Source organism: Colobus angolensis, unplaced genomic scaffold, assembly GCF_000951035.1.
Source record: "Colobus angolensis palliatus isolate OR3802 unplaced genomic scaffold, Cang.pa_1.0 Scaffold180, whole genome shotgun sequence".
Lineage (NCBI taxonomy): Eukaryota > Metazoa > Chordata > Mammalia > Primates > Cercopithecidae > Colobus > Colobus angolensis.
The window spans coordinates 3040863-3050623 of NW_012114933.1; the positions used below are offsets into that span (position 1 = coordinate 3040863).

The 9761-nt window shown below is 36.7% G+C and overlaps 1 protein-coding gene across 3 annotated transcripts in view; it reads left to right on the top strand.

Moving 5' to 3' along the window:
- Window positions 1–9761, top strand: part of ITGA2 (integrin, alpha 2 (CD49B, alpha 2 subunit of VLA-2 receptor)) — a 110290-nt gene that overhangs the window by 55250 nt on the left and 45279 nt on the right. For all 3 annotated transcript variants that reach the window (XR_001001489.1, XM_011939346.1, XM_011939345.1), the window contains 4 exons: window positions 3634–3743; window positions 4644–4735; window positions 7972–8086; window positions 8251–8378. Coding sequence is in view for 2 of the 3 variants with exons in the window: in XM_011939345.1 (XP_011794735.1) it covers window positions 3634–3743; window positions 4644–4735; window positions 7972–8086; window positions 8251–8378 (445 nt within the window). In the remaining variant the exon portion in view is untranslated. The remainder of the gene's footprint in view (window positions 1–3633; window positions 3744–4643; window positions 4736–7971; window positions 8087–8250; window positions 8379–9761) is intronic.

Consider the following 9761-nt stretch of genomic DNA (forward strand, 5'->3'; position numbering starts at 1 on the left):
ACAGCTGTGCTTGATGTCCAGTCTACAGCCCCTTCATATATCACACACCCCTTCACATAAGTGTGGCCTGACTCCCTGTGTCTGGTTTCTAATCCACGCTAGTTCTAGAACCCACCTCATCTGCTAAGATCATTTTCCCAATCTGGGCCCTCTGCCAGGCCTTCCTGCAGCTAAGAGGAAGGACACTAGCCTAAAGGTTAAGAACCTGGGCTTCTGCACTTGGTTTTCAGTAGCCATGGGAATATGAGCAAGTCACTCATCAGTCTGTGTCTCAGTGTCTCAGTGATTCCATCTGTAAAATGGAAATAGAGTAAAATGGAGATGAGATCATCCCCAGTGACTGGGCGCAGTGGCTCACACCTGTAATCCCAGTGCTTTGGGAGGCTGAGGAGGGTGGATCACTTGAAGTCAGGAGTTCCAGATCAGCCTGGCCAACATAATGAAACGCAATCTCTATTTAAAAAGTGCAAAAGATAGCTGGGCGTAGTGGTACATGTCTGTAATACCAGCTATTCAGGAGGTTGAGGCAGGAGAATCACTTGAACCCAGGAAGTGGAGGTTGCAGTGGGCCAAGATCGCGCCACTGCACTCCAGCCTAAGTGACACAGGAAGACGCCATCTCAAAAAAGAAAAAGATAATCTCAGGCTTCTTCTGCAGATGAAATTAGATAATCACATAGTACCAGATGTTGAAAAATGTACTATAATTGATAGGAATTAATTAATGAATGCCAAGGAGCAGAGCCACAGGTCCTATGATAGTTTCTTGCTATAAGGTGCTGTTTTGTTCTCTACATTTACTCTATAGTAAGCTTTTGTTTGAGAAAAAAAATGCCAGTTTGATGCATAGTAGATATGCAGAGGCTGAGTCAGGAACAGATGATGCAATAACACAATGGTAACAGAATGTATGATGCTTTTCTCTCAACTTGGTTGATTTTTTTTTTTTTTTGTACTTTTACTTGAACCAAACAAGCAAAAATACATGCTCCCCAGAAGAGAAGTAAGGATTATCTTTGAAAGGCTGAGGTGGGAGGATCACCTGAGGTTAGGAGTTCAAGACCAGCCTGGCAAACATAGCAAAACCCCCTACTAAAAATACAAAAATTAGCCAGGTTTGGTGTTGTGTGCTTGTAGTCTTAGCTACTTGGGAGGCCGAGGCAAGAGAATCGCTTGAACCTGAGAGGCGGAGCTTGCAGTGAACCAAGATGATGCCACTGCACTCCAGTCTAGGCAACAGAGAGAGACTCCCATCTCACAAAAAAAAAAAAAAAAAAAAGTTAGGATTTTCTGCTTAACTTTTCCTTAAGCAGGAAACTCTTTTTAAAATAATAGCATAGAATCATCCATTCATTTGCTTGTTCATTTTTTGTTGTTTTTTTTTAACTCATTTGTTCAACAAGTGGTTATTCATTGCTACAGGCACAGATTTCCTAGCCCTCACGTACCTTTCCTCTCTAGTGGGGGATTTAGTCAGTGGGAAGGCAGCTATGGGGCAATATGACTTTTTATTTTTTAAATGGGATGCGGAAAGGTCAGAGGCTATGAAGGTACTTAGGGTTACCTAGAGTTAAAAGAGCCGGGGGACTTCCCAGAAGAAATGGTGTCAAACAGGAGATCTAACTAATGAGTAAACGTTGCCAGGCAGAAAACAGCACGTATGAAGGTTTAGAAGCAACAGAGACTCTGATTCGAAGGAGGAGCTAAATTCGATATGACTGAAATGTGGTTTTAGGAAGATGCATAGAAAAAGACAGGATTAGAGAAGAAAGTTAGAGTCAGATTCTTTCCTTTTTATACTTTGTGTCCAGCATGCAAAATCAGAGTTAATGCTGTGTAGTACTACTACGAAATGAAGACCTGTGCAGGTGGAGAAAATCAAGGCTCTGGAAGACAATTTTCTCAGTACAGGCTCTATAAGATTCCTAATTTCTTCTGCGCTCAAGAATTCGAAAGACATCAGATATGTTCAAACACGCATTCCAATTCTGCACTGGTTCCCTCCCTTCATTAAAGTGACTATTGGGACTTACTAACATCCAACATTCAAATTTCTATCTTTTTCAAAAGCCTTAACTCATCTGCCTGGTATTATTGTAAACTTAACTATGGTAATATTTTAAAAAGTAAATTATGCTAAATTATTAACTCATAAGAAGAAAAAATCTTTCAACTCTAACATTAAGGCTAACTGAATTAAAGTATCTTACAATGCTCTATATTAGTTTGAGAATAATTTTATAAGATGTACGAGGAGAGAACTTATTACTGAACTATTAACTTTCAAAATAATCTGTATTTTTCTTTTTCCCTGATTGTTCGTGCTATTCTGTCTGCTAACACTTCAGGTTAAAACCTTCATCCTTTGGTGTTCAGTTTTGGAACCTTGGATCATTTTAATGTTTCTTCTACTGGTAAACTAGATCATATATTCCAGGTCATTTGAATTTTTATTTTACTTGTCACATATATCTAGTTTTACTAGATTTAGAAGACAGCGGTCTGCTTTAATCCTTTTGTATCTACTGTACCTCAACATGGGGCATATGTTGTTTAATGATAATTATAAAATATATATACAGAAGGTTCAAGAAAGAATTTTAGTTTCTTTGATATTTTAATCCTTCCCAATATTGACATGAAAAAAAATGGAAGCAAATATGCTTCCATGTTAATTGAATGCTGCTGCAGTTTCTAAAGATCAAACTGATACCTGGGCTCTTTCTGTGTAATCTTCTGTGGTTCCAAGTGTCAGGTTAGTTCTTCTTCAGGAAAACCCGTAGTCTCTAGGTGAAGTTCTGAAGGAAGTGAAACTAACCAAAGGAAGGATGTAAACACCAATCTCATCCTGTATTCTAGACATATGCACCTTGTTACACATAAAGATAGCTCGTAACATATTTGTTCTATATTTTTGCTAAGTATCCCCTTATAAAGACAGTTAGCATAAAGCCACTTAGATAAGATATCTGCTCTCTAAATGAGTCAACATATGAAAATGCTCAGGGCATAGAAAGCACTGAACAAAGGCTAGTTGTTGTTCTTGATTTTAATTTTGTTTCATTCTTTAGAGCTGTGCTGAACAATATGTAGCCATGAGTCACATGTGAGTACTGAGCAGTTGAGATGTTACTTTTCCATATTGAGATGTGCTCTTAAGTATAAAGTCTACACTGAAGTTCAAAGACTTAGGAAAAAGGAATGTCAAATATCTCATTACTAATTTTGACATTGCGTGCTAGTTTTGATTGCATGCTAGTTTGGATATATTGAGTTAAATAAAATATATTTTTAAAATTAATTTCACCTGTTGCTTTTTATGTTCTTAATGTGGCTGGCTACTAGAAAATTTGAAATTACATGTGTGGCTCATATTCTTGGCTTGCATTATATTTCTCTTGGATGGCATTGCTTTAAAGAGACCTTCTAGGGTGTGTGGCAAAGCAGCAGTATTACAGACATTGATCAAGGCTCTTGATCAGCTAAGCAGAAATGAAGCAGGTCAAATCAAGCTGAACAAATATAAACTATTCACATTGAAATTTAAATGTGTTTTTCGCTGTTTGTGATCAGGTTTATCTTTAAGAAACTACACTTAACACTTTGTGTCTAATAAAAAAAGTCTCTTTCTAGGTTACTGGTTGGTTCACCCTGGAGTGGCTTTCCTGAGAACCGAATGGGAGATGTGTATAAGTGTCCTGTTGACCTATCCACTGCCACATGTGAAAAACTAAATTTGCAAAGTAAGTTTAAATTTACTTGCGAAGCAAGTGATTTGTCTTAGACTCAACGGAAAAATAACATCAAAACAATCATTGTTCTGTCTTAAAGAAATATAGGCAGCTTTTTTTGCTCTTATGTCTTTAGAAATATGGGGCACAATTGTATCCAAATTTCCAAAACAGTTTGGAGACTTAACTTAACGAGATGTGTGGAAAATGTGCTGCCTCCTGGACTGTTTACCTCCAGACCATGGACTGGTTTCCATCAACATTTACAATAATTTTGATGATTACTTGCAGAAGTCCGAAACCATCCATATTTCTTTCTCTCCTCTTTGCAAAATAAACCATTAAGCTTGGAAACATAACTCAAGAATGGATACATGGTTGATGCCCTAGGTCAGTGGAAGACAGGAGGTGGAGAGATTTATTTAGTATATTATATGGCTAGTCTAATTTCCTTTCAACATTCACCCACTATTGCTTTGAGCCAGATTCTATCATAGGGCATTCTTTGATAACACTTCAAGGATATTCTTACTGACCCAGAAAAAAAAAAAAGGCATTAGATAGAGCTACTATGACTTTCAAAAGAGAGGAAAAATGGTGTCCTCAAATGTGTTTTGTTTGGCCAGAATATTGTAAAAAATAATAATAATAATTAAACATCTATAAGTCATATCCTCTTTAGAGCCCACTCCTTATTGCCTTATGCTCTGCAGCCTCACACATTAATGTGAGTTACCAGATCACTGAAGGCATTGCATTTCTCCACACTTCATTATATAACTCAGGTGCCTATATTGACGCTAAATTCAATGCTACATGAAAACATGGGTGTGCCTGTTTTTTTTTTTTTTAATATCTTTAAGTAAATGAGAAATATTTAATCACTTTAAAAAATTGTTTTCCCTTTGAAAGCTTCAACAAGCATTCCAAATGTTACTGAGATGAAAACCAACATGAGCCTCGGCTTGACCCTCACAAGGAACATGGGAACTGGAGGGTTTCTCGTGAGTGTTTACAAATCATTATTCCTCTCAAGAAAGTATGTAGATCTCCGTCACCATCCCTCCCAATCTGGGGGTTTAGATGCTTAGAACTTGCTTATTGATAAATTATGCTATTTATTTGGCTATCCAGTGTTGAATATTCAAAATAATGTTGATGTGTAGACTTTTTAGGATATTCAGCGAAACCACTGCTACTAAATGTTTTGAAGAAAAGGGAACAAAAAGAATCCTGATTCTTTCCCCTTGAAAAGTATGCTGAGTATTTGTTGATAACAGCAGAATCCCAAATCTCATTCCTACTTCCTGTAGGATCAGTCAAGATAGGTACTGCTAATTTAAAAAGTAGGTTTCAAAGCTAAAAAGTATTTTTGGTTTTTAAACATTTCCTGTAATTGTTGAGTAATCTGGTCTTATTTGAGGCACGGAACAGTCTCTCATATCATATCAGTGTTCACGTTCATTTAGTTATGAAAAGAGTAAAAAGACATCACTAATCAGTGAAACAGAATGCCTTATTTAACAAGTGCTTTTAGGACAATTAATTGATTAATATTTACGTATCCAAATACACTGTCAAGTGAATTGAAAGTTAATATAAACATAGAGAAAAATGGAAATTTTCTGAAGGATGGAAAAATTTCTGAGTTTAAAGCTAATAAAAAAAACCATAGCAAATTGTTGAAAGGATTTGACTATATAATAAAAGGGAAAAACATCACACACCAAAAAAAAAAGCTTAAAAACAAAAACACAATCTTATTTGAACTGTCCATTGACTCATATAGGTATGCGTATGTATGTATAACCCTGTTAAAATTGTCTTAAAAAGGTCGGGTACGGTGGCTCATGGCTGTAATCCCAGCAATGTGGGAGGCTGAGGTGTGGATCACCTGTGGTCAGGATTTCAAGACCAGCCTGGCCAACATGGTGAAACCCCGTCTCTCCTAAAAATGCAAAAGTCAGCCAGGAGTGGTGGCACACACCTGTAATCCCAGCTACTCGGGAGGCTGAGGCAGGAGAATCACTGGAACCCAGGAGGCAAAGGTTGTAGTGAGCCAAGATCGTGCCACTCAAAAAAAAGAAAAAGAAAAAAACATGTCTTAGCGTAATTCAACTTTATATCAGTTTTATCTAAACCATTGGCACGCTTCCTTAAAAATCCTATGTTTTATAACTGTATTATTCTAAAAATGTAATCAATTTTGAACAATGTCATTCTATTTTTACTAATGGATATTATTATTCTGATGACTGTGCTGCCAGTAAGTGAATTAGATGTTGCTTGTGATATGTGTTAAGATCAGTGCATAAATGAATATTGCAAGGGATCTTTATGGTTTATGATATTCCAAAGTCTTTACAATAAGGTTTCTTTAATCTTTTTGTTTGTTTGATTTTAAGGTTGCAAAAATGTAAAGAAAGAACATACTGACACTTAGAGATTACAGAATGTGCCTCAAAATTTTTAATCTATAACTCCAGATAAAGTAAAAAATAAAAGTTAAAAAACCAGAGAATTTGAGAGATTAATTAACATTCCAGGTAGCAAGCAGAGAGGCGGAAAGAGAGAGAGGGAGAGAAAGAAAAAAAAGAAAAAACCCAAAGTTTCCTTTACATACTTAAAAGGTCAAAATCATAAGATACTCTTAAGAATTATGTGGAAAAGACTGACAATCATCACATTTTTTTGAACTTTCTTAAGTTCTGGGCTTAAAGTAGGAATGTAGTTCTGGCACTTACAATTGGCATATTTTAATTTCAACTTCTTAATGCTGTTTTCCATTGCTTTTAAAACAAAAAAATTTTTTTTGAATATTTCATGAGTTCTTTTTCAAAGTGATTTAAAAAAGCTTAGGAATGGGGATATAGAAACCAATGATTGGTATCTGTTATTTGGTAAACAAACCAAAGACATTAATAATGACTTTCTTCTAATTAATTGGCAAAATAAATCAGTTTTATAGGGAGAAAACTATGCCTTGTTCATTGCACATGAAATATGACCAAAGCTCCTTCCCCTTTGACAGTTAAACTGGGTCAAATAAGTTTCCTTTTATTTTTCCAATTACTTCTTGCAAGCCCATACTCTTCTGTTCAGTTTTAATAACTGATTCACAACTTTACATAATGCTACATTCTGCAGGCATTTTTAGGATCTTAATTAGATTCTCTTTTGCACTTGTCTCCTTTTTTATCTCTCAATTTTAAAGTTATTTAATCTAATGTTTTCCTGTGTCATTTAATCGTGATTTAATCAGGAGTTCTTGGCATTCAAGGACTCCTGAGAAGGAGAGAATTGGGATTGCATTAATGGAGATATTAAGGATTGGAGCAGGTATAATGTGAGCAAGAAGACAAGTACCATTCAGAATTAGTGACTGCAGTTAATTAGGAAGTGGGCAAGGTTAGAAACTGGTAGTCAGTGAACCTCATTTGTGTTTGCTTAGCATATGGAGTAATTTCGAACTGAATTTTCACACAAAATTTGCCCTCTCAACTCTCCTTTATAAATTAGGGAATCTGGCAACATAGCCTATTTCACACCAGTGGGCAGGCAGAAAACACAGTGGTCTGTACATAGGCATGAGTTCTTCATTCACCATGATGTCTATACCTGACCCCAAGCCCTCTTCAAGGTTTACTGCCATTAGGTTTATGGTTTCTTCTGAGTACTATGAATGGAAGGAACTGAAGAAAACTAATGTTCAACAAGAACAATGATAATGATGCTAGCTAACAATATTATATGGCATTTGCTATTTAACTGGCATTGTTCTAAGTGTTTTATATCTATAGACCCATTTAATCTTTACAGCAATATTAAAAGATAGAATGTGTGGTTATCCTCATTTTACAGATGAAGCACCTGAGGCCCAGGTAACTGAGAGACAAAAAGTGAACTTGCATGCATTCTCCTCCTTGGTGTTCTCTGGAAGGAAAGCACCTGTTTTATCTAGCTTGTTGGGAGACCTCACAGACTTCTCCCTTCGCTGACACCTGCTCCCAACAGTCCCAGCACTCCTCCTCTCACAAGGCTTGCCACTGGGCACAGAGCATCTGCTGCCTTCTCCATCACTTCTGCTTGCCCCAAATGCATTACTGACTCATTTGGTTTTGAGTTGACAATTATTAGTATCTTGGAAAAGAGTAGAGATGATTTCTGAGCTTCATAATGGAGAGGTAGAAGTTAGCATTATTCATATGTTTCCATTGATTGTTTTCTCATTTCTTTGAAGACATGTGGTCCTCTGTGGGCACAGCAGTGTGGGAATCAGTATTACACAACAGGTGTGTGTTCTGACATCAGTCCCGATTTTCAGCTCTCAGCCAGCTTCTCACCTGCAGCTCAGCGTAAGTTATTAATGTGCAGATGGTCTGAGCAATGCCTTACAGTTAAAAGAGGGGGAAAATGTTATCAACTAGTGGCACCCAAACCCTCCTTAAGTCTCATTTTTATATGGCTGTGAAATGTGGCTTACCTTTGGAAATCTGCTTCTTTCTCTTTTCCTGTGTAGCCTGCCCTTCCCTCATAGATGTTGTGGTTGTATGTGATGAATCAAATAGTATTTATCCTTGGGATGCAGTGAAGAATTTTTTGGAAAAATTTGTACAAGGCCTGGATATAGGCCCCACAAAGACACAGGTATGGACAGCAGAAACGCATAAACTAACTTATGACTTTCTTTCTGAAAAAAAATCGTTTAGATATAAAGTCTTAATTTTTATATTTGCCGAATCCCCATTTTAAATGCATTTAATGGTAATTTTTGAAGTTAATTGAAACTTGTAGTACATTGGGGTTGTTCTACCTGTGGCTTTTCCCAGTACTGGTCTTTTGACCTTAGAGTTCTATTTCTGACACAAGCATTAAAGATTAAGGTATGGGATATAACTTTTTTTTTTTTTTTTTAAGACTGAGTCTTGCTCTTGTCATCCAGGCTGGAGTGCAATGGCACAATTTAGGCTCACTGCAACCTCCGCCTCCTGGATTCAAGCAATTCTTTTGCCTCAGCCTCCTGAGTAGCTGGTATTACAGGCTCCTGCCACCATACCCAGCTAATTTTTGTATTTTTAGTGGAGACAGAATTTCACCATGTTGGCCAGGATGGTCTGGAACTCCTGACCTCAGGTAATCCACCCGCCTCCGCCTCCCAAAGTGCTGGGATTACAAGCATGAGAAGCATGAGCCACCACACCCGGCCGGGATATGACATTTTAATCTTCCTTTAGTTTCCTGTCTTTCCCCTCTAACCCATGCATTACATTTTAAAATTCAGTATGTATTTTTATGCCCATTTGGACTAATAATTAATTTCTTTTGTTTATTCCTTGCTGGTAAAACAAGTATTGAATTCTGAAATTTGTATAAATAAGTCACTAAGCATAGTTCTACCGTTTATGATAATGTTTTATAGTTATTTATCATATTCCAATTTAGCTTGTCCTTTTGCCTACAGGAAAGGTCTTTTCAATAATTTTATATAGCTCTTTATATTTTAAGAAGTCTTTAATTTGCCTTTATGTCTTCTTGAAGTAGGCAACTAAAGCTCAATAGTATTATTTTAAAGTTCAATTTCCGGTTTTAGTGTTGTTTTTTTTTTTTCTCCCCTTTCTGATTGAATCTGCCATTTCCTGAGCCATTCTGGTTGTAGCAGTATACTGAACCAGTGTCAACCTGGACCAGTTCACCATTACCAGTGTATGTTCGTGGATTACATCTGATACTCCAATGTCCAACATCTGATACAAATTGTTGATGTATTTTTCCCTAAATGCTTTCCAGCTATCTTTATTGAAATTTGCTTCTCTGCTTTCCTGTTCACTATCATGTTGTTATATGTTTTCCCGCATTGAAACTGCTTTTCAGTACCAAGAATATCTCAATACCCACAGAAGCCTTGGAAATTTCCCTGTGGGCATTTTCCAGGACATTCTGCTAAATAAAACTACATATAGCACTGGTTTCCAGAAAGCACCACTCTTATAGCCCCTTATAAGTTTTCATATGTATCTTCTTATTTCTTCT